General features: G+C 36.9%; 1 protein-coding gene across 8 annotated transcripts in view; it reads left to right on the top strand.

Annotated features, from left to right (window-relative positions):
* Window positions 1–25,052, top strand: part of RAP1GDS1 (Rap1 GTPase-GDP dissociation stimulator 1) — a 165,939-nt gene that overhangs the window by 79,767 nt on the left and 61,120 nt on the right. For 7 of the 8 annotated variants that reach the window (XM_022582381.3, XM_022582380.3, XM_089911316.1 and 4 more), the window contains one exon: window positions 20,740–20,886. The exons of the other annotated variant lie outside the window; for it this stretch is intronic. In XM_022582381.3, coding sequence (XP_022438089.1) covers window positions 20,740–20,886 — 147 coding nt within the window. The remainder of the gene's footprint in view (window positions 1–20,739; window positions 20,887–25,052) is intronic. 8 annotated transcript variants of the gene reach the window in all.

Genomic DNA, 25,052 nt, shown 5'->3' with positions numbered 1-25,052 from the left:
CAGGGTGATGGTGGCCTCATAGAATGAGTTTGGAAGTGTTCCTTCCTCTGCATTTTCTTGGAAGAGTTTGAAAAGGATGGGTGTTAGCTTTTCTCTAAATGTTTGATAAAATTCACCTGTGAAGCCATCTGGTCCTGGACTTTTGTTTGTTGGAAGACTTTTAATCATAGTTTGAATTTCATTACTTGCGATTGGCCTGTTCATATTTTCTATCTCTTCCTGGTTCAGTCTTGGAAGGTTATACCTTTCTAACAATTTGTCCCTTTCTTCCGGGTTGTTCATTTTATTGGCATGGAGTTGCTTGTAGTAGTCTCTTATGATGCTTTATATTTCTGCAGTGTCCGCTGTAACTTCTCATTTTACATTTCTAATTTTATTGATTTGACCCTCCCTCTTTTTTCTTGATGAGTCTGGCTAAAGGTTTATCAATTTTGTTTATCTTCTCAAAGAACCAGCTTTTAGTTTTATTGATCTTTGCTATTGTTTTCTTTGTTTCTATTTCATTTATTTCTCCTCTGATCTTTATGATTTCTTTCCTTCTGCTAACTTTGGGTTTTGTTTGTCCTTCTTTCTGGAGTTCCTTTGGGTGTAAGCTTAGATTTTTTATTTGAGATTGTTCTTGTTTCCTGAGCTAGGATTGTATTGCTATAAACTTCCCTCTTAGAACTGATTTTGCTGCATCCCATAGGTTTTGGATCATTGTGTTTCTGTTGTCATTTATATCTAGGTATATTTTGATTTCCTGTTTGATTTTTTCAGTGCTTTCTTGGTTATTAAATAACGTATTGGTTATCCTCCATATGTTTGTTTTTTATTCCCTGTTATTGATTTCTAATCTCATAGCATTGTGGTCGGAAGAGATGCTTGATATGATTTCAGTTGTCTTAAATTTACCAAGGCTTGATTTGTGAACCAAGATGTGATCTGTGCTGGGGAGTGTTCCATGTGCACTTGAGAAGAATGTGTAATCTGATAGTTTCGGATGGAATGTCCTATAGATATCAATTAAATCTATCTGGTCTATTGTGTTATTTAAAGCTTGTGTTTTCTTATTAAATATATGTCTGGGTGATTTGTACATTGGTGTGAGTGAGGTGTTAAAGTCCCCCAGTATTATTGTGTTACGGTCAATTTCCTCTTTTATAGCTGTTAGCATTTGCATTATGTATTGAGGTGCTCCTGTGTTGGGTGCATATAGATTTGTAATTGTTATCTCTCCTTGGATTGATCCCTTGATCATTATGTAGTGTCCTTACTTGTCTCTTGTAACATTCTCTATTTTAAAGTCTATGTTATCCGATATGAGTATTGCTACTCCAGCTTTCTTTTGATTTCCATTTGCATGGAATATCTTTTTCCATCCCCTCACTTTCAGTCTCTGTGTGTCCCTAGGTCCGAAGTGGGTCTCTTGTAGGCAGGATATATTTGGGTCTTGTTTTTGTATCCATTCAGCGAGCCTGTGTCTTTTGGTTGGAATATTTAATCTATTCACATTTAAGGTAATTATTGATATATATGTTCCTCTTACCATTTTCTTAATTGTTTAGGGTTTGTTTCTGTAGGTCCATTTCTTCTCTTCTGTTTCCAACTTAGAGAAGTTCCTTTAGCATTTCTTGTAGAGCTGGTTAGGTGGTTCTGAATTCTCTTAGCTTTTGCTTGTCTGTAAAGCTTTTGATTTCTCAATCAAATGTGAATGAGATCCTTGCCGGGTAGCATAATCTTGGTTGCAGATTCTTCCCTTTCATCACTTTAAATATATCGTGCCGGAAGAGTAAGACGTGGAGATCACCTTCCTCCCCACAAATACATCAGAAATACATACATGTGGACAAACCCCTACAGAACACCTACTGAAAGCTGGCAGAAGAACTCACACCTTTCAAAATGCAAGATTCTGCCCACGTACGTGGGTAGGGCAAAAGAAAAAAGGAAAAACAGACACAAAAGCATAGAGACGGGACCTGCACCTCTGGGAGGGAGCTCTGAAGGAGGAAAGGTTTCCACACACCAGGAAGCCCCTTTGCAGGCAGAGACTGTGGGTGGCGAAGGGGATAAGCTTCAGAGCCACAGAAAAGAGCACAGCAACAGGGATGCAGCGGGCAAAGCAGAGAGATTCCCCCATGGAGGATCAGTGCCGGCCAGCACTCACCAACCTGAGAGGCTTGTCTGCTCACCCACCAGGGCAGGTGGGGGCTAGGAGCTGAGGCTCGGGCTTCGGAGGTCAGATCCCAGGGAGAGGACTGGAATTGACTGCGTGAACACAGACTGAAGTGAGCTAGTGCACCACAGCTAGCTGGGAGGGAGTCCAGGAAAAAGCCTGGAGCTGCCGAATAGGCAAGAGACGACTTCTTGCCTCTTTGTTTCGTGGTGTGCGAGGAGAGGGGATTAAGAGCACCACCCGAACGAGCTCCAGAGATGGGCGCGGCCCATGGCTATCAGCGCAGACCTGAAAGACAGGCATGAAACACTAAGGCTGCTACTGCAGCCATCAAGAAGCCTGTGTGCAAGCCCAGGTCACAATCCACACCTCCCCTCCTGGGAGCCTGTGCAGCCTGCCACTGCCAGGGTCCCGTGACCCAGGGACAACTTCTTCGGGAGAACACACGGCATACTTCAGGTTGGTGCAACGTCACGCTGACCTGTGCAGCCACAGGTGCCCCGTATTCCCTACCCTTCCCTCCCCCCGGCCTGAGTGAGCCAGAGCCACTTAATCAGCTGCTACTTTAACCCCGTCCTGTCTGAACGAAGAACAGATGCCCTCAGGTGACTGACACATAGAGGCGGGGCCAAATCCAAAGCTGAACCCTAGGAGCTGTGCGAACAGAGAAAGGGAAATCTCTCCCAGCAGCCTCAGAAGCAGCGGATTAAATCTCAACAATCAACTGAATGTACCCTGCATCTGTGGAATACCTGAATAGACAACGAATCATCCCAAATTGAGGCAGTGGACTTTGGGAGCAATGATATATATATATTTTTCCTTTTTCTCTTTTTCTGAGTGTGTATGTATATGCTTCTGTGTGTGATTTTTGTCTGTATAGCTTTGCTTTTACCATTTGGCCTAGGGTTCTGTCTGCTTTATTTTTTTAGTATACTTTTTAGCACTTGTTATCATTGGTGGATTGTTTTTTGGTTTAGTTGCTTTCTTTTTTTTATTTAAAATTTTTTTTTAATTTTAGTAATTTTTATTTTAATAATTTTATTTTATTTTTTCTTTCTTTCTTTTTTTCTCCCTTTTATTCTGAGCTGTGTGGATGACAGGGTCTTGGTGCTCTGGCCGGGCTTCAGGCCTGTGCCTCTGAGGTGAGAGAGCTGACATTGCTCCACCACAGGACATTGGTCCACCAGAGACTTCTGAGCTCCATGTAATATCAAATGGTGAAAATCTCGCAGAGATCTCCATCTTAATGCCAGGACCCAGCTCCACTCAACAGCCAGCAAGGTACAGTGCTGGACACCCTATGTCAAACAACTAGCAAGGCAGGAACGCAACCCCACCCATTAGCAGAGAGGCTGCCTAAAATCACGGTACGGTCACAGACACCCCAGAACACACCACCAAATGTGGACCTGCCCACCAGAAAGACAAGTGCAGCCTCATCCACCAGAACACAGGCACTAGTCCCCTCCACTGGGAAGCCTACACGACACACTGAAGCAACCTTAGCCACTGGGGGCAGATAGCAAAAACAACGGGAACTACAAACCTGCAGCATGCCAAAAGGAGACCCCAAACACAGTAAGTTAAGCAAAATGAAAAGACAAACACACAGCAGATAGTTAAAAACCCACCCGACCAAACAAATGAAGAGGAAATAGGTAGTCTACCTGAAAAAGATTTCAGAATAATGTAAACATAATCCAAAATCTTGGAAATAGGATGGAGAAAATACAAGAAACGTTTAACAAGGACCTAGAAGAACTAAAGAGCAAACAGTGACGAATAACAAAATAAATGAAGTTTAAAATTCCCTAGAAGGAATCAATGGCAGAAGAACAGGTAAGTGACGAGGAAGATAAAATAGTGGAAATAACTACTGCAGGACACAATAATGAAAAAAGAATGTAAAGAATTGAGGACACTGTCAGAGACTTCTGGGATAACATTAAACGCAACAACATTCGAATTATAGGGGTCCCAGAAGAAGAAGAGAAAAAGAAAGGGGCGAAGAAAATATTTGAAGAGATTACAGTTGAAAACTTCCCTAATATGGGAAAGGAAATAGTTCATCAAGTCCAGGAAGCACAGAGAGTCCCATACAGGATAAATCCAAGGAGAAACACGCCAAGACACATATTAATCAAACTATCAAACATTAAATACAAAAAATATTAAAAGCAGCAAGGGAAAAACAACAAATAACACACAAGGGAATCCCCACAAGGTTAACAGCTGATCTTTCAGCAGAAACTCTGCCAGTGATGAAAGGGAAAAAACTAGAACCAAGATTACTCTACCCAGCAAGGATCTCATTCAGATTCGGCAAGCAAAAGCTAAGACAATTCAGCACCACCAAACCAGCTTTACAACAAATGCTCTAGGCAGGAAACACAACAGAAGGAAAAGACCTACAATAACAAACCCAAAACAATTAAGAGAATGGTAATAGGAACATACATATCGAAAATTACCTTAAATGTAAATGGATTAAATGCTCCAAGCAAAAGACATAGACTGGCTGAATGGATACACAATCAAGACCCGTATATATGCTGTATACAAGAGACCCACTTCAGACCTAGAGACACATACAGACTGAAAGTGAGGGGATGTAAAAGATATTCCATGCAAATGGAAATGAAAAGAAAGCTGGAGTAGCAATTCACACATCAGACAAAACAGACTTTAAAATAAAGAGTATTACAAGAGACAGAGAAGGACACTACATAATGTTCAAGGGATCAATCCAAGAAGAAGATATAAGTTGTAAAATATCTATGCACCCAACACTGGACACCTCAATACATAAGGCAAATACTAACAGCCATAAAAGGGGAAATCGACAGTAACACAATCATAGTACTTTAACACCCCGCTTTCAACAATGGACAGATCATCCAAAATGAAAATAAATAAGTAACACAAGCTTTAAATGATACATTAAACAAGATGGACTTAATTGATATTTATAGGACATTCCATCCAAAAACAAGAGAATACACTTTCTTCTCAAGTGCTCATGGAACATTTTCCAGGATAGATCATATCCTGGGTCACAAATCAGGCCTTGTTAAATTTAAAAAAATTGAAATCGTAGCTAGTATCTTTTCCAACCACAACGCTTATGAGCGTAGATATCAATTAGAGGAAAAAAAGCTGTAAAAAGTACAAACACATGGAGGCTAAACAATACACTAGTTAATAAGCAAGAGATCACTGAAGAAATAAAAGAGGAAATCAAAAAATACTATAAACAAATGACAATGAAAACACAATGACCCAATACCTATGGGATGCAGCAAAAGCAGTTCTATGAGGGAGGTTTATAGCAATACACTTCTATCTCAAGAAAGAAGAAAAATCTCACATAAGCAATGTAATCCTACACCTAAAGCAATTAGAGAAAGAACAAAGAAACCTCAAAGTTTGCAGAAGGATAGAAATTATAAAGATCAGATCAGACCTAAATGAAAAAGAAATGTAGGAAACATTAGCAAAGATCAATAAAACTAAAAGCTGTTTCTTTGAGTAGATAAACAAAATTGGTAAACCATTAGCCAGTCTTCTCAGGAAAACAAGGGAGAACTCAGATCAACAGAATTAGGAAAGAAAAAGGAGAAGTATCAGCTGACACTGCAGAAATACAAAGGATCATGTGAGATTACGTCAAGCAAGTATATGCCAATAAAATGGACAACCTGGAAGAAATGGATAAATTCTTTGAAAAGCACAACTTTCCGAGACTGAAGCAGGAAGAGATATAAAATATAAACAGACCAATCACAAGCACTGAAATTGAAACTGTGCTTAAAACTCTTCCAACAAACAAAAGCCCAGGACCAGATGGCTTCACAGGCAAATTCTATCTAACATTTAGAGAAGAGCTAACACCTATCCTTCTCAAACTCTTCCAAAATATAACAGAGGGAGGAACACTCCCAAACTCATTCTACGAGGCCACCATCACCTTGATACCAAAACCAGACAAGGATGTCACAGTGAAAGAAAACTACAGGCCAATATCACTGATTAACAGAGATGCAAAACTCCTCAACAAAACATTACCCAACAGAATCCAACAGCACATTAAAAGGATCATACACCATGATCAAGTGTGGTTTATCCCAGGAATGGAAAGGATTCTTCCATATGCGCAAATCAATCAATGTGATACACCATATTAACAAACTGAAGAATAAAAACCATATGCTTATCTCAATAGATGCAGAAAATGCTTTCTACAAAATTCAATACCCATTTATGATAAAAACCCTCCAGAAAGTAGGCATAGAGGGAACTTACCTCAACATAATAAAGGCCATATATGACAAACCCACAGCCAACATCATCCTAAATGCTGAAAAAATGAAAGCATTTCCACTAAGATCAAGAAAAAGACAAGGTTGCCCACTCTCACCACTATCATTGAACATAGTTTTGGAAATTTTAGCTACTGCAATCAGAGAAGAAAAAGAAATAAAAGGAATCCAAATTGGAAAAGTAGTAAAGCTGTCACTGTTTGCAGGTGACATGATACTATATGTAGAGAATCCTGAAGATGCTACCAGAAAACTACTAGAGCTAATCAATGAATTTGTTAAAGTAGCAAGATACAAAATTAATGCACAGAAATGTCTTGCATTCCTATACACTAGTGATAAAAATCTGAAAGTGAAATTAAGGAAACACTCCCATTTACCATTCCAACAAAAAATAAAATACCTAGGAATAAACCTACCTAAGGAGACAAAAGACCTATATGCAGAAAAGTATAAGACACTAGTGAAGGAAATTAAAGGTGATACAAATAGATGGAGAGATATACCATGTTCTTGGATCTGAAGAATCAACATTGTGAAAATGACTATACTACCCAAAAAAATCTACAGATTCATTGCAATCCCTATCAAACTACCAACAGCATTTTTCACAGAACGAGAACAAAAGATTTCACAGTTTGTATGGAAACACAAAAGATCCCGAGTAACTAATGCAATCTTGTGAAAGAAAAACGGAGTTGCAGGGATCAGGCTCCCAGACTTCAGACTATACTACAAAGCTGCAGTAATCAAGATAGTATGGTACTGGCACAAAAACAGAAATGTAGATCAATGGAACAGGATAGAAAGCCCAGAGATAAACCTATGCACATATGGTCTACTTATTTTTGATAAAGTAGGTAAGACTGTACAATGGAGAAAAGACAGTCTCTTCAATAAGTGTTGCTGGGAAAACCGGACAGCTACATGTAAAAGAATGAAATTAGCACACCCCCTAACCCCATACACAAAAATAAACTCAAAATGGATTAAAGACTTAAATGTAAGGCCAGACACTATAAAACTCTTAGAGGAAAACATAGGCAGAACACTCTATGACATAAATCACAACAAGATCCTTTTTGACCCACCTCCTAGAGAAATGGAAATAAAAACAAAAATAATCAAATGGGACCTAATGAAACTTAAAAGGTTTTGCACAGCAAAGGAAACCATAAACAAGATGAAAAGACAACCCTCAGAATGGGAGAAAATATTTGCAAATGAAGCAACTGACAAAGGATTAATCTCCAGAATTCACAAGCAGCTCATGCAGCTCAATATGAAAAAAACAAACAACCTAATCCAAAAATGGGCAGAAGACCTAAATAGACATTTCTCCAAGGAAGATGCACAGATTGCCAACAAACACTTGAAAAAATGCTCAACATCATTAATCATTAGAGAAATGTAAATCAAAACTATAATGAGGGGCTTCCCTGGTGGCACAGGGGTTGAGAGTCCGCCTGCCGATGCAGGGGACACGGGCTCGTGCACCGGTCTGGGAAGATCCCACATGCCGCAGAGTGGCTGGGCCCGTGAGCCATGGCCGCTGAGCCTGTGCATCCGGAGCCTTTGCTCCGCAACGGGAGAGTCCACAACAGTGAGAGGCCCACGTACCGCCAAAAAAAAAAAAAAAAAACTGCAACGAGATATTATCTCACACCAGTCAAAATGGGCATCATCAAAGAAATCTACAAATGATAAATGCTGGAGAAGTTGTGGAGAAAAGGGAACCCTCTGCACTGTTGGTGGGAATGTACATTGATACAGCCACTATGGAGAACAGTATGGAGGTTCCTCAAAAAACTAAAAATAGAACTACCATATGACCCAGTAATGCCACTACTGGCCATATACCCTGAGAAAACCATACGTCATGTACCACAATGTTCATTGCAGCTCTATTTACAATAGCCAGGACATGGAAGCAACTGAAGTGTCTATTGACAGATGAATGGATAAAGAAGATGTGGCAAATATATACAATGGAATATTAGTCATAAAAAGAAACGAAATTGAGTTATTTGTAGTGAGGTGGATGGACCTATGTTCTGTCATACAGAGTGAACTAAGTCAGAAGGAGAAAAACAATACTGTATGCTAACACATATATGTGAAATCTTAGGAAAAAACATGGTTATGAAGAACCTTGGGGCAGGACAGGGATAAAGATGCAGACGTAGAGTGTGGCCTTGAGGAGACCGGGAGGGGGAAGGGTAAGCTGGGACAAAGTGAGAGATTGGCATGGACATATATACACTACCAAATGTAAAACCAGTAGCTAGTAGGAAGCAGCCACATAGCACAGGGAGATCAGCTCGGTGCTTTGTGGACCACGTAGAGCAGTGGGATTTGGAGGGTGGGAGGGAGGGAGATGCAAGGGTAAGAGACATGGGGATATATGTATATGTATAGCTGATTCACTTTGTTATAAAGCATAAACTAACGCACCATTGTAAAGCAATTATATTCCAAAAAAGATGTTATAAATAAATATATCATGCCACTCCTTTCTGGCTTGTAGAGTTTCTGATGAGAAATCAGCTGTTAACCTTATTGTAGTTCCCTTGTTTGTTATGTGTCCTTTTTCTCTTGTTGCTTTTAATAATTTTTCTTTGACTTTAATTTTTGTCAGTTTGATTACTCTGTGTCTTAGCGTGTTTCTCCTACGGTTTATCCTGCCTGGGACTCTCTGCGCTTCCTGGACTTGGGTAGCTATTTCCTTTCCCATGTTAGGAAGTTTTTGACACGAATCTCTTCAAATATTTTCTTAGGTCCTTTCTCTCTCTTCTTTTGGGAACCCTATTATGTGACTGTTGTTGCGTTTAATGTTGTCCTAGAGGTCTCTTAGGCTGTCTTCATTTCTTTTCATTCTTTTTTCTTTATTCTGTTCTGCTTCAGTGAATTCCACCATTGTGTCTTCCAGGTCACTTATCCATTTTTCTGCCTCAGTTATTCTGCTATTGATTCCTTCTAGTATATTTTTATTTCAGTTATTTTTCATCTCTGTTTGCTTTTTCTTTAATTCTTCTAGGTCTATTATTTTACATTTCTTGCATCTTCTTGATCTTTGCCTCCTTTCTTTTTCTAAGGTCCTGGTTCATCTTCACTATCATTATTCTGAATTCTTTTTCTGGAATGTTGCTTATCTCCAGTTTATTTACTTGTTTTCTGGGGTTTTATCTTGTTCCCTCATCTGGTACATAGTCCTCTGCCTTTTCATCTTGCCTATCTTTCTGTGAATGCGGTTTTTGTTCCACAGACTGCAGGATTGTAGTTCTGTGTGCATCTGCTGTCTGCCCTCTGGTGGATGAGGCTATCTAAGAGTCTTTTGAAAGCTTCCTGATTGGCGGGACTGGTGGTGGGTAGAACTGGGTGTTGTTCTGGTGGGCAGAGCTCAGTAAAACGTTAATCTCCTTGTCTCCTAATGGGTGGGGTTTAGTTTCCTTCCTTTCCTGTTGGTTGTTTCGCCTGAGGTGACCCAGCACTGGAGCCTACAGGCTCTTCGGTGGGGTAATGGCAGACCCCTGGAGGGTTGACACCAAGGAGTACTTCCCAGAACTTCTGCTGCCAGTGTCCTTGTCCCCGCAATGAGCCACAGCCACCCTTCACATCTGCAGGAGATCCTCCAACACTAACAGGTACTAACAGGGTCAGTCTCCTGTGGGGTCACTGCCTCTTACCCCTGGGCCCTGATGTGCACACTACTTTGTGTGTGCCCCCCAAGAGTAGAGTCTCTGTTTCCCCCAGTCCTGTTGAAGTCCTGCAATCAAATCCTGCTAGCCTTGAAAGTCTGATTCTCTGGGGATTTCTCCTCCCATTCCCAGACCCCCTGGTTGGTAAGCCTTATGTGGGGCTCAGAGCTTTCACTGCTGTGGGTGGACTTCTGTTGTATAATGGTTCTCCAGTTTGTGTGTCACTCACCCAATGGTTATGGGATTTGATTTTATTGTGATTGAGCCCCTCCTACTGTGTCGTTGCAGCTTCTCCTTTGTCTTTGGGTGTGGGTATCTTTTTTGGTGAGTTCCAGCGTCTTCCTATCGATGATTGTTCAGCAGTTAGTTGTGATTCCAGTGCTCTCGCAAGAGGGAGTGTGCGCACATCCTTCTAGTCCGCCATATTGAACCAATCTCTCTTGACGGGTATTTTTAAAAACAGGAGAAAAAATTTTTATATTTACTTTGATTTTTGTCATATTTATCGTTCATTGTTTCTTTGGATACATTCAAATTTTTGTGTAGTATTTTACACCTTCTGCCTGAAAATCTGTTTTGTTAACAGGTTTTTTTTTCTTTCAGTACTTCAAAGATGTTATTCCATTGTTTTTTAGCTTGCATAGTTTTGGATAAGAAGTCTGCTGTATTCTTATTTTTGCCATTCCAAATATAAATATTTCTATTTTTTCCCTCTAGCTGCCTTCGAAGATTCTCTTTTTCTTTGATTTTTCAGCAGCTTGACTATTTGGTGTGTATTTTTGTTTTCTTTTCTTTGCTGGGGAGGGGGAGGGTCCCTAAAGTTCACAGATTTGTGGCGTGATGTCTTTCATTATTTTTGGAAATTTTTCAGCTGTTAACTGTTTAAATGTTTCTTCTACCATGTTCTCAATCTTTTCTCCTTCTGAGATTCCAGTTATACTCAAGTTAGACCCTTTGCTATTTTCTTTCAGCTTGTATGTGCTTTGGGATTTCCCCCACTCTTTTTTGTCTCTTTGTGTTTTAATTTTTATTTCTGTTGATCTACAAGTTCACTGAGTCTTTCCTTCATTTTGTTGAGTCTACTGCTCACCCTTTTGAAATAATTCTTTATCTTTGATAATGTTTTTCATTCTAACATCTGCATTTAACTCTTATAATTTCTGTTTCTCTACAAAATTCCACATGTGTTCATGGATATTCACTTTTTCTAGTAAATTCTTTAATATATGAGTCATGATTATTTTAAAGTCCCTTTTTGATAGTTCTAACATCTTGGTCACCTATGAAGTCTCATTCTGATGATCGATTTATCTCTTGACAGTGAATTATTTTTTCCTCCCTTTTTAAAATGTATCTCTTAATTTTGTATTGAATGATGGACATTGTGTGTAGAAGAACACTAGAGACTGAAATTAACAATATTTAATCTCTGGAAGTAGCACACTTCCTTTTATTTCAGGCAGTTAGTATGGGGTGGAGGACCAGCCAATCTAGTCAGAAGTTGAGCTGGGTTCATGTTTTGCTGTTGCTAACTTTACTTCAGTGCAGTAGTCTTCAGAACTTTAGTAGTCGGCTCTTCCTACCTTGTGCTTAGAGTAGGTGTACTAGAGGACTTTTTTTAGTGTTCCTGCTCTCTCTTCAGACTTTAGCCATTCATGCCTGCCTGTTCCACAGAGAGATTCTCTCCGTACTCTTGTTCTTCTCCCAACAGTAGGCTATTATTGATAAGCACCATGCTGAACATCCATCACTGTTACTATTTATCTATGAAGCAAAGCCCATTTCTAAACATTTTGGTTCTAAGTAGAAAGAAATTCAAAGTAGATTAAGTAGTGAGGAAAGAAGCTGTAATTTTCCATTGGTTGTACCCATATCACAGTTGCTATATGTGATTAAGTAATTAAATAGGTAAGTAAATAATTCAAGCCCTATATTAATTGATTAAATAATATAATATCCTGTATTATTGATTAAATAAAGTCTTGTATTAATTATACTTGAGAAATATTATTGTTAGTAATCTGAAAACTGTAGTTTCTGTGAGATTTATAAAACCTGAATATATAGTATAGGCTTACTTAATGTCAAATATTCTTTTTTTAATATGAAGCTTGAATATTTCACATTGTTTATGTAGAGAAGTGTATTAGTTTCCTGGGGATGCTGTAATGAGGTTCCACTAACTGGTGGCTTAAAACAACACAAATTTATTATTTTATGGTTGTGGAGGCTGTAACTTCAAAATCAAGGTGTCAAGCAGGACCATGCTCCCTTTAAACCTGTAGGCAAGGAGGGCTTTTTTTTTTTCGCTTCTTCCTAGCTTCTGGTGGCATCTGGAGTTCCTTGGCTTGTGGCAGCAAACTCCAGTCTCTGCTGTTGTCTTCACATGGCTGTCTTCTCCATTTGTGTTTTCATGTCTTCACATGGCATTCTCCTCTCTGCGTCTCTCTCTTCTTCTTATAAGAATACCAGTCATATTGGATTGGAGACCCACCCTACTACAGTATGACCTCATCTTAACTAAACTCTCTTCAATGACCCTGTTTCCAAATAAAGTCTGAGGTACTGGGAGTTAGGACTTGAACATATATTTTTGGGAGGTACAGTTCAACCCATAATAAGCAGGAATAATGTCAGTGTCTCAAAAGCAGACTCTTTTATTAGTAGTGTTATCTCAGATAAAGATATTAAACTACTGAACCTAAATGGCAGGCTAAGCATATGCTCATGAGTAAATCTGTGTGTCATAAATTTGTGTTTGAAGTTTATAAGAAGAAATTTGATATTTGATTCCTTTTCAGTTCAGGTAAATTTAAAGATAGCGACTAACACTTTTTAAATCCCATTTTAATGGAAATATTTACAAACTTTATCCTATTTACTCCTTATTTGGATCATTATTCATACAGAATTCTGGAAAACTTTAGAAATTCAATCATTTTCTTAACTGAGTAATGTGATAGTTTGGGGATTTCCAGTAATATTTTTCACTTAGTTATCTAAGACATCTGAGTTTTGTAACACATGTAGCTGGCATTCACTGAAAATGAAAGGACTCTTAATGGGCTCTTTGAAGTTTAAAATCTAGGATTCTAATCTCAGTTATAGTTTAGTATTGACTAAAAAGTCTCAGAATAGTATTTGTGTCCCTGCATTTAATATGAGTCTAATTTACATTGCCTGTTGTATTAAGATCCTTGTTTAGTATATATTATACATTTTCAAATTCTGTTATAACAAAATATTTGTTCTTAGAGGTTTAAAAGTGGCATAGTAGTAGAGTCTGAAGGAAAGACGTGAGAAATGTGATTAAAATAAATGTTATCTTATGAAAATAAATGTTATTAAAATAAGTGGCATCTTTATAATGTTATCACTTTTTCCAAGCCAATACTAGTAAGGTCTTAAGTTATAATTGTTTTGACTTTAAGCACCTATTCTGAATCACTGTTTTGTTCACTAAGAAAAAGCACATCAAAAATTATTATTATTCTTTCTAGACAGTATAATTTTTCAGAGCTCAGCTTTCTAGCTTAGCTTGTAAAAAGAATTTCTGATTTATTTGCCATGGTCTTTATAGTGTCTAGTAATATTTACTTGGGAAAAATTTAAATAAGTACATGAATTATAATGATTAATGATTGGAAAGCTAAAATAGCAAAATTTAACACATTAAAAAACCTTACACAGCACATGTTAAGTATTTCCTGTGTGCACACATGGACACAGCAGAAACAGAAGTAGAAATTGAAATGAATAAGAGAATGTCAAAGCTAAAAAGAAGTCTGACCATCTTCTACTCTTGCTTTCCCCCCTTTTCCAGATTAGGAAACTGACATCAACAGAGGTTACGAGGCTTTCTTATGGTCAATCTTAACAAAACTCCAAATTTAAAGACCTTAGTATAGTTATTTTATAAGTCATTACCTCAGTGATAATCACTCAGTGAATGATTACCTCAGTTTTTTTAAATATTAAAAACTTCTACTTTGCCTTATTGAAATTCTTAATTTTAACATTCCAAATTTTAGGTAACAAAAAAATTCTAATTTCTACTCCAACAACCAGGACTAGTCCAAGGACTTCATCATTAAATGTTCTTTCCCTTCAGGTCCTCAGTTTATGACATGTCTACAACTTTATTTACTTAAAAAGGGAAGTATTACTTCCTGTTGAAAATAAATCTTCTTTACCCTTAAATAGCTATAACTGAACTTTAATTACAGTGTGAGATACTGAAAGTGATTGGGAAAAGTTGCATATCATCCTAGGTCTAATAAGTGGAGAGGGTGAAAATGTGGGAAAGATTGTATCTGATGTCTTCTCTTTTCTGTCTGTGAAAGTAGGATGCATGGTTTGTATTAAGAATGCAGAAGTTGGGAAAGGGAGGGACTTGTCAAAGTTGTGACTATTTGGATGGCTCATCATGGGTAATGTGACAGGGATGTGTGAAAAGATGTGCAGCATAGTTTAAGGGTTTGTCCTTGTTTATAAGGCATATAAGTTTTACAGCGTTAACGAAAAGATTGTGTAATTTGTTCATTCTTTGCTGTGATTCTATTGTTAGTTAAAGCACATTTTCTCAGAGATATGGAAATTTCTCACTCTCAACGCGGATCTCAATGAATGGATGTGTGACTCTCCATGAGTTTTGATACAGATATGAAAATTGTGTTCTTGTACTATGCCTCTTTAATCTCTTAACCAATTATATGTGAAATAGATTTTGCCCATCATCTTCTCTCTATTTAGCCTGCATTTTGGACAGCTATTGTTTAATGTAGATTGGTCTTAAAATTTGTTAAGTTCATGGATACCCTAAAAAGATTTTGGGGGTAAAGATACCCAAGAACTTGTCAGAAATGAATCTTTAAAAAAGATTCACAGTTGACACCAAGATAGTGCTACTGTCTTGCTGAACTAAATGGTAAAAGTATTGCAATATACCTTTTTTAGTGTTTAATGAGGGAACGTTGAATTGGAATTCAGATTTCCCAAGTTTTAGTTTAGAAGGCTGATGTTTAATCATCACAATTTCTTTAAGCAAAGTCTGAGTTGAAATATAAGAAAAACGAAATATGGTTTATAATTTATCTTCTTAATTCACTTATAGTAGTATTATCTCTAAAGTACATGTACAAGAAAAGTCATTTTTATCTCTGTGTTCAGAGCCTTGGCTTTTATTTTGGCCATCAGTAACCCTAAAGAGCCTTTGTTAGCTTTATGCTCCATATCATCTTTAATTATGCTAAACCTCTAGCACTTACTATAATGTGTGTGTGCAGCCGGTGCGCAGCCAGCATTGTTAATTAACACAGAGCATTTGTGCAGGATGCTTTTATAGAAAACAGAGTGGGTGAGGCAGTGCACAAATCCACGACAGTGTAACATGTTAAAAGTGAACTCTTTAATTGCTAAAACTTCTTTGAAAACACAAAAGATAATTTATTCAGTAGTATCTCCACAACACATACTTTTCTCGTGTTTTTCAATATTAATTTTTGACAAAATTTAGATGAAAGCTTATTAGTATGATCAGCTCCTGTAGTTTATTTCTCTCGTGTAGTCATAATTTTCTGAGGTGGTGCATCATAATCACCACAGCAACCACTCCTGATGTCACAGAGGATTATTACTTCTGGGGGGAAATAAGTAGTTTGAGCAGATGGATGCATAAGGAATGAAGATCTTGTTATTATACAAATAAGTAGAGGGTGGGAGGAAAACATATCAAATATGTATGTAGGCATAATTCTTTTAAAATTATGATACTGAGAATTTCTGAGAAGAAATATGAAAAAGTGATGTTTAAACCACAAAAGTGGAAGGTAGCATGGAAAACATAGACTTTTAGATTATAAAAATATTTTTAAAAATTAATTTTAGATAAAATTTGCTATTGCAAATTATGGGCCACTTTGACATCCAACACCGTGCTGCTTCCCCAGTCTTCCTCCTTAGTCTTTTCAAAGATTTAAGCCTTCTAAATTCTCCTTTCAGAAAACTGGTGATTATTGAAATGATAAAAAAAAAAAAACAACAACAGTGTATTTGCTGATATTATTGTAAGGCTTTTCTATAAGCAAGAGTATAAAAAAGTTCCAGAATTGTGCTTATCCAGTCATATTATTACACAGTCTTGATAGTCAGCTTCTAGTAGCTACTTGGCTCTCTTTCCATTTTTTTCTTTCAAATTCTAGCATGTATGCATCCATTTATCTCTCTCTTTTTCTCCCTCCCTCAACGTGAACAGTTTGTTTCCCCGTGTACATGCTACATACTCTTGAACTAAATTAACTGTCTTATTCAATGTACAGAAAAGGAAACTGTCAGCAAAGACTTGCTCCTGTATATTCTGCAATAGGTTCAACCTCACCCATCAGATTTAAAAATCAAATAGAGGGCTTCCCTAGTGGCGTAGTGGTTGAGAGTCCGCCTGCCGATGCAGGGGACGCATGTTCGTGCCCTGGTCTGGGAGGGTCCCGCGTGCCGCGGAGCGGCTGGGCCCGTGAGCCGTGGCCGCTGGGCCTGCGCGTCCGGAGCCTGTGCTCCGCGGCGGGAGAGGCCGCGGCAGTGAGAGGACCGTGTACCGCCAAAAAAAAAAATCAAATAGAATGCCAGTGGTAGTGAAGGAGTGAAGCAGCAGGAACTCACACACTGCTGGAGGGAATGTACACTGGCTTTGGAAGCCTGTTGGTCATTATCTAAAAAAGTGGAAGATGTGCAGATTCTGTGAACCAACAATACCACCTGGGTATTATAAATAATAGCCCAAACCTAAAAACAACCCAGGTAATAATCAGCAAAAGAATAGACAAATAATTACTATGTGTTCATACAATGAATATTGTACAGCAAAGAAGCATATAGCAGAGTGGATGAATTTCATAAACATACTGTTGAGTGTAAGAAGGCACAAAAAGAATGAATATAACATGAGTTCATTCCAATAAAGTTCAAAAAAATCAAAGCCAAACCATATTGTGGTGGTTTAACATTAAAAAAGAAGTAAATGATTTTCATTCTCACCTCTCCCTCTCCGTCCCTCTCTCTCATCCCCAAGGTGAATCATACTTTACCAAAATCTACCCTAAGGCCCCATCCATTCCATAAATATTGAGTGCCTGCTGTGTACTAAGCATTTGGGGAAAGATACAAGCAAATCTAACGTAGGATATACTATAACCCATCAGGTAGTTGTATTCAGAGGTTGTTTTTAGGTCCTTTCCTCAGCCTTAGCGTATAACTTGTACTTGGTAATGGAATACCAACTTGTTCTCATTGTTTTCTCATTTGTGAGGCATACTAAACATGACATACAAATTTTATTGCTTCCTTTTTTGGCTACTGAATATCTTTTTGACTACTGAAGAGTAATACCACCTGTTAGATTTAAAGTGCAGTATCTCATTAGATTTAAAGCCCTGCTCTTACCTAGTGTGAAGAAAGATCATATTTGTGCTGGAAACTACTTTGTGTGACAGGTCATCATTAAAGAACGTAGCAGGGCTTAAAGAATTGGTGGGCTGCACTTTCCCCAGTGGTTGGATACCTCATAATTATGGAAAATAAAAATGTAAATTATATTTCTAGAAGTGACAGCTCAGGATGCTTCACAAATTAGAAGTCACTTATTATCAGAAGAGTTAAAAGTGAGCCTACATTCGGGGATATGAACGTTTAGGATAAGGAACCTTTTGGAAATTATTTTTAAGTGAACAATAATAATACTCATTTTAATATCATAACATAAAGCTATAGGGTTACCTTTACTGCGGAAACACAGTTTATATGGACTTGTGTAATGACAGATGTTCTAATATGTATTTTAAATAATTTTTAAGATGCTTTTAAAAACTTACTGGTTTTGGTAGAATAAAGGAACACAGCATTATGGCACAGGGAACTCTACTCAGTGCTCTGTGGTGACCTAAATGAGAAGGAAATCCAAAAAAGAGGGGATACATGTATACATATAGCTGATTCACTTTGCTGTACTGTATAAATGAACACAACACTGTAAAGCAACTATACTCCAGTAAAAAAAAAAGCATTATTATTTCTTTGCATCTTCAGATTCTTTAAAATATTTTAATAAAAATTCTCCTTGAGTCAGATATCTTCTATTATATGTGCTTTGCTTTTCTTCTCAAATTTGGTAATAATGTATCAATAATTTCTAATGTAGAAATTGAGCTTATGCTCTTCAGCCAACCCTTGATAACACATAGCTATATCGTAGTCCAAACAGGGCAGGGAGGGAGGAAGGGAACGAAGAAGGAAGCAAAGGAAGGGAAGCGAAATACTGTGGTTCTGAAACACAAGTAGGTAATTTGCCTTTTAATTGTAGCTTCGTTCTTATTTATTGTATTATTAAATATGATGACCAAATTTGTTGAATAAATTTGTATGAAAATTTATTGAATTATTTAATGTTTTGAATATTGAATACCTGAGTGTTGATAGGAAGCCAGCTTAGCTTTCGAAGCATACACAATTTATATTTTGAAAGCCCATATTTACTCAACAGTTAGAATCAAAAACTATTTGACCTTTGCAGTTTAGGGATGGGATATATATTGTATATGCATAGTATTGAAGGTCTGAACCTTTAGATTTGTCATCCTAATATTTAGTTTTTTCTGACATGATCCTCCTACAAATTGCCCAACAATTTAGATAATTTACATTTATGTTATTGGAAAAGAAAACTTTAGAAATTAGATTTCTAAATGAGATAGGACCAATGTACTTGGCTGGCTCATGTGACTAGCTACATTGGCACTTAAGAATTTTCTGTGATCTTATTAGCTAATTAGCATAGGGTCCTTTTCTGCATCTGTATAATCATAGAATAAAGCCAAGTGGACGTGACACAAAACTTAAGTGAACAAAACTGTTTTGTTTCATTTTAGTATGGATTTCCTTAAAATTTTGCAAAATTATGAAGCTAGTATTTATGAGGCCCAGCTACATAGGTTGTGTGTGTGTATTTCTACCACAGGAAGTGATATGTATTGCCTCATTTTATATTATGGTTCAGCAACAGTTATAAAGATATGAACTTAGTTTCAGTTCTTTTATTAGGAAAATGAAAATCTTTCATTTACTCACTAATTTCATAGCTCTAAGTCCTTTGTGAACCATTTCTTTTACTGATCCTTTTGTGCTTCTATAGCTGCAAGATCCAGTATAGCAGCCACTAGGCATTTTGACTCTTGAGCAATTGAAATGTGGCAAGTCTGAATTGACATGGAACTGTAAGTGTAAAATATAAAATACACTTGGATTTCAAAGATTTATTACAAAGCAGAGATGTAAAATATTTCATTAATAATTTGTATATTGATTGTGTATTGCAGTGATCAGTATTTTAGATATATTGGATTGAGTAAAATATATTACTAAAACTAATTTTTCACTTTTTATGTTTTTAATGTGGCTACTAGTAAATTTAAATTATGTAGGTATCTCACATTTGTGGCTCTCATATTTTTATTGGATAGCACTGTTCTAGAGTCTGTCTTTTTTTTTTTTTTTTTTTTTTTTTGCGGTGCGCGGGCCTCTCACTGTTGTGGCCTCTCCCATTGCGGAGCACAGGCTCCGGACGCACAGGCTCAGCGGCCATGGCTCACGGGCCCAGCCGCTCTGCGGCATGTGGGATCTTCCCGGACCGGGGCACGAACCCATGTCCCCTGCATCGGCAGGCGGACTCTCAACCACTGCGCCACCAGGGAAGCCCGAGTCTGTCATATTTTATATAAGGAAGTCAGATTTAGAAAGACATAGTCTTTCTTTCGTCTCTTTCCAATTCTATGTTCAAGGGTTAGAAAGTATTTTAAAGCAGTTTATATGTTCCAACAATTAAATGACATCTGTTCTATGTAATGTAGGTGTACACATAAGTAGAAGGTATGTCTGACCATTTGACCACTGGTTGTAATGTTGAAGTGTATTGGTGTGCTCTTGAATGGAGAGAATAAGGAAAAATGAAACACAAACTACTAAGAATTGAAAAAGGGAACATGCTTATGTGCTATTGAAAACGCCAGTAAAAGACCCTAGTACTAATCTTTAGGAATTACATATTGTAATCTAAAATTATACTGTGTTGCAGATGGTTATCTTTGGTAATAACTGACTGAAACCACTGATGGAAAGATACATTTAGTGGTTTCCAAGCTGAGAAAAAAAATATTCCAATGGAATATTAGTTCCTATTTTTTTCTCTTACACAGAGTTGTCATCTGTGAAAGAGGAGGCAGAATATTTCACATGTCATAGTCATAAAATCTTAGGACCCACAGAAGTTCTTTAGGTTCCTATATGATACCAATGAGAATAATCATTTTTCTCCTAAAAAGTGATTGTCTCTTTTCCCCATCCCACCCCCATTTCCATGTTTATTTGTTTTGTTTTCCAAAAAGTCATATTTAATGCCCTACTTAGGTTTATTTTCTACTTACTCACTAAATAAGGAATAACTGTTATGTTTTATATTTGAAATTGTAAGGTACATTTCTTTTTTCTTTTCTTTTTAATTTGACTCTTTGTTTTACAGATGAGGGCAGAAGTGCAGTTGACCAAGCAGGTGGTGCACAGATTGTAATTGACCATTTAAGGTCACTGTGCAGTAAAACAGATCCCGCCAATGAGAAGCTCTTGACTGTCTTTTGTGGCATGCTGATGAACTATAGCAATGAGAATGGTAAACAAAATTGAAAACTTGCTTTATCTGTGGGGGAAAAATTAAAAATCATTACTGTAGTATAAACTAAAACTATTTAGAAAAATTATAAACAAAGCATTGATAAGTAGCATATAAAATTAGTAATTAGTCAACATTAAATAACAATGTTTAAAAATAAAAAATGGTCAGATTTACTAAATGGGACAAATTGTTGAAGGGTTGTCCATGTTAATCAATACCAAAAACAAGAAACAACATAATGGTGTGGTTTAATATTTTTTGCTATGAACATTTAAAAAATATACAATGTTAAAATACCTTCATGTTTATTACTTTATATTAATACCAGGAGCAGCTTTAAAACATAAACACTGTCTATATAAATAGAATTATTTTCTCTAGATACTGGGTTTACTTATAACAATAAAAAAATCTTTTAATGAAATCTGGCCTTAGAAAAATAAAGTTCAGATATTTGATTTTAGAAATTTAATAAATATTTGTAAACAGAAGTTTCTTTTCACTGTAAAACATTCTTAGAACCCAGCAACAAATAACATGTCAATTTTCAGATAGCCTATATGGTTGTTAATTAAATGAGCATAAGAATAGTGAAACAAAGGCTTCATTGTACTTTTAAATGTCACAAAAAATTCATCTGTCCTATGAATTACTGCATGGTAAAACACTCAAATTCTAGTAGGTTCCTAGAATTAATACAAATAAGGTCTTTCTGTGGCTTATTTCATCATGGCATTTTAAGTTGTAGTCTCTGGCAGAGACCAATTTTACTTGTATATTGAAAATGTAATAGTATTCTTTCATGTGTCCTAGAAACACATGGCCCTTTAGGTATATTTTTTATTTCTTCATGAGTCCAAAGAAATATTCTCAGTAATTAAAAAAAAAAAAAAAAAAGGTGAACATCGATGACAAATGGCTACTGACATTTGACCTTGGTGTTAGTGACAGCAGCAAATGGTGGGGACTGAGCCCTGTCCCATTGAAAGGGGAGAGCTACTACTCTCCTCTAGCCAGTTGTTTCTGTGTGGCAGTTTGGCCACATACTGCCAAATCTTTTCATCTGGTGGGAAGAGGAAGCTATAAATTTAACTTTTCATGTGACATCTGTTTTTTAAATGGTGGATTACATTTGCTTCTCTAGCACTGTACAGGCTAAACAGAATGTGTCCTCAGGTCACATCCTTTCCAAGAAACACCAGTTTTAAACTTATGAATTAAAGTTATCCATTATAATAATAAAAAATAGTTCTTATTCATCAAATGGCTTGCCTGTTAAACTTGAGCTAGAAACAAATGTAGTCTTTATAGGGTCAGTTACCTCTATTTTTCTTACCCTCTGGTGGAATCATTTTTGAAGAGAAAATGTCCTAAATATGAACAGGAGAATTCATCTATCTGGGTAAAGTTCCTAAATAGTTGAAATTTGACCATAATACACAGGTATCTGAATTGCATTAAGAAATCATTGGCCAGTTGTTCATGTCACTTGCTTTTTCTTCGGCTTCATTTAGGCTTGGACACCTGAGAAAGTGGAACAAAGCTAAGTGGGAGAATGGTTTAGAAAGACAAGTGAAAGAAACTAGTTGTGAAGTTATTATGGCAGCTTTTGATATAAAAGAATTAGGCTTGTTATGCATCTAAACTAGTTGTTTATCCTTTGAGGAATTTCTTCAAAAATCTGTACAAAAGCTTATCAAATGGCAAAATGGTCTTCAAAAACATCACTAATTCTAATCCAAAGGAGATTGTGATTGAGTCTCTATAATAGGGTGTCACACTGTGTAGAGAGGTGTACTGAGAAGGTAATGTTAACAATACGCAGAATGCATGGTCTAAATGTGTGTATATTTCTTTTGTAAGGGTAGGTGTTTTTTTTTTTCCCCTGGTGTGCAAGTATTCCCAAGAAATAGCTTAGATACTTTAGAAAGCTATATTAACTTTTCTCAGAACATTACTCGAGCAGTGGTGTTTTTGTTCCATTATTCTAAAAGCTGAAATTTGAATGCAGCTTTCAAAAGTTATTAGATAAAATAGAAGTAAACTTATCTTTAGTATTTTAAAGGAACAAATGCCAGACTTGTGACGATCTTCTTTCCTCTGCTTCCTTTTACTTTTGTCTGTCGTGGGGACCATAGTTTGTGAAGTGGTTCTTTTGCTCCATAATGCTCTTTAACTTAAATTATATCCTTTTTTGTTTTGCATAATTATTAAGCATCTTTGTTGTTGTATCAATTATTTATTTACTCTTTTCTTTAAAATATGTGTTGAAAGACTTTCCAACTTAATGTTAGGTCTTCTTGGTTAACTTAAGATCATTTGGTATTGATCCTGTCCACCTGTATGAGTCACTAAGCCAAAAAGCACTAGAGCTTTTTGAAACTCAGGAGGCGCTTTTTACTAGCGCCGATAAATGAAATTCCTTTTTTGTGTATTTACTGTTGAATTCCAGTACACAAGCCTGTGCTAGTTTCTGAGTAGAATAGTTGAGTGATAAATACCTCCTTATTACTCTAACGGAAAAATTATCTCTACCCTTGGGCCCAATAACTTAAGCCTCATTTGTAGTTAGGGAGTTATTCTTTAGCTTCATAGATAAAAATTTTTTTAAACAGAGAGAGATAAGAAAGTACTGAAATGGGGCTTCCCTGGTGGCGCAGTGGTTGAGAGTCCGCCTGCCGATGCAGGGGACACGGGTTTGTGCCCCGGTCTGGGAAGATCCCACATGCCACGGAGCGACTGGGCCCGTGAGCCATGGCCGCTGAGCCTGCGCGTCCGGAGCCTGTGCTCCACATCGGGAGAGGCCACAACAGTGAGAGGCCCGTGTATAGCAAAAAAAAAAAGTACTGAAATGGTAACAAAGACCCACCAACATAGTTTCTCTAATAAGGACATTTTCAAATTGTTTATTAGTCCTAAAGGTGGCTTGACACCAGGCTGAGACTTAGGATATCTTGATTCCTGTCCATATAGTGGACAACTCTGAGCATATCAAATCTTTGAATACATTAAATAGGAAGTCAAGTTTCTTAAACACATGCAAGAAAGATATCTATAATGAAAACACTCAGTAAAGGCATTTTTATACCCTTTGATAAAACTGTATAAAACTCAAGGTTCACGAGTTTTAAAACTTTTGAACCAGCTCAAGACTCTAAGCTATGAGCTAGATGTATTCTTTTGTTTCCCCACTGGTGAAGCAATTAAAACTTTCTATATTCAGACAAGTAAGTTTGGAATATCTGAATAGAAAAAGTTATAATTGCTTAGCTAGAAAAGTTGTGTCATTAATATTGCTAAATAAAATCATGTTTAACTAGAATAACAAACAAAACTTTGTTTAGTAAAAATCATTTCAAATTTTTCCTTTGGGGAAAAATCATACCTGTTTTTCACATGGTGAAAAAGCACTCTTCAGTTCTGTGGCCCTCCAAAATATTCTGAGTATTTGACAGTTGTGGTTAGAGACAAGCGTATTGACAGTTTGACATTCTATTTGAGGAAATGTGAACCTCCTGTATTTTGTTTATGTAGTTACAGCAGGGTCCCCAACCCCGGTACCGGTCTGCGACGGCCTGTTAGGAACCGGGCCTCACAGCAGGAGGTGAGCAGTGGGCAAGCAAGCCCTTCTAAAGTGACTAACATAATATACACGGTCTATGATGGGCTTCATCATGTGACCAGTATCATATATATGATATATGTATGTGTATGTGTATATATAGATATATGTATATACCTATGATTTTTACAAATAGAGCTGATTTTTCTGTGGTATCTTAATAACTCCTTATTATCGAAAGAGTAATTTCTCTTTTTTTGTGGTTCCTGAAATCTCTCTGCAATACTCTCATGATAATTCTCACATTTATTTGCCGCACGGACTTATGATAACTGAACTACGGTTGAAGGGAGGCCATCTGTGTGATTTAAGAAATGCAGCTCATGGAGTATCAGAGCATTTTAACAATTGAATTTAAGTATTAAGCCCAGTACTTAAATTCAGTTGTTTAAAATAGGCCTGTAAAGTATCTTCTCTCCTCTAATTTAAAGATCACTTAATATGTAATTAGTTTTAGCTCCTTTCATTTCAACCAGCAGTTTCCCAATTCTAATAATACTCTTCCTAGTGAACTCAGCCAATAACTTGGCTTACTTGATTT

The sequence above is a fragment of the Delphinapterus leucas genome, chromosome 5 (assembly GCF_059928025.1).
Source record: "Delphinapterus leucas isolate spDelLeu-1000000601 "Yukka" chromosome 5, BTC_Dleu_Yukka2, whole genome shotgun sequence".
Classification (NCBI taxonomy): Eukaryota; Metazoa; Chordata; class Mammalia; order Artiodactyla; family Monodontidae; genus Delphinapterus; species Delphinapterus leucas.
The sequence above is the reverse complement of the archived record's forward strand: the minus strand, read 5'-3'. Positions and strand labels throughout refer to the sequence as shown.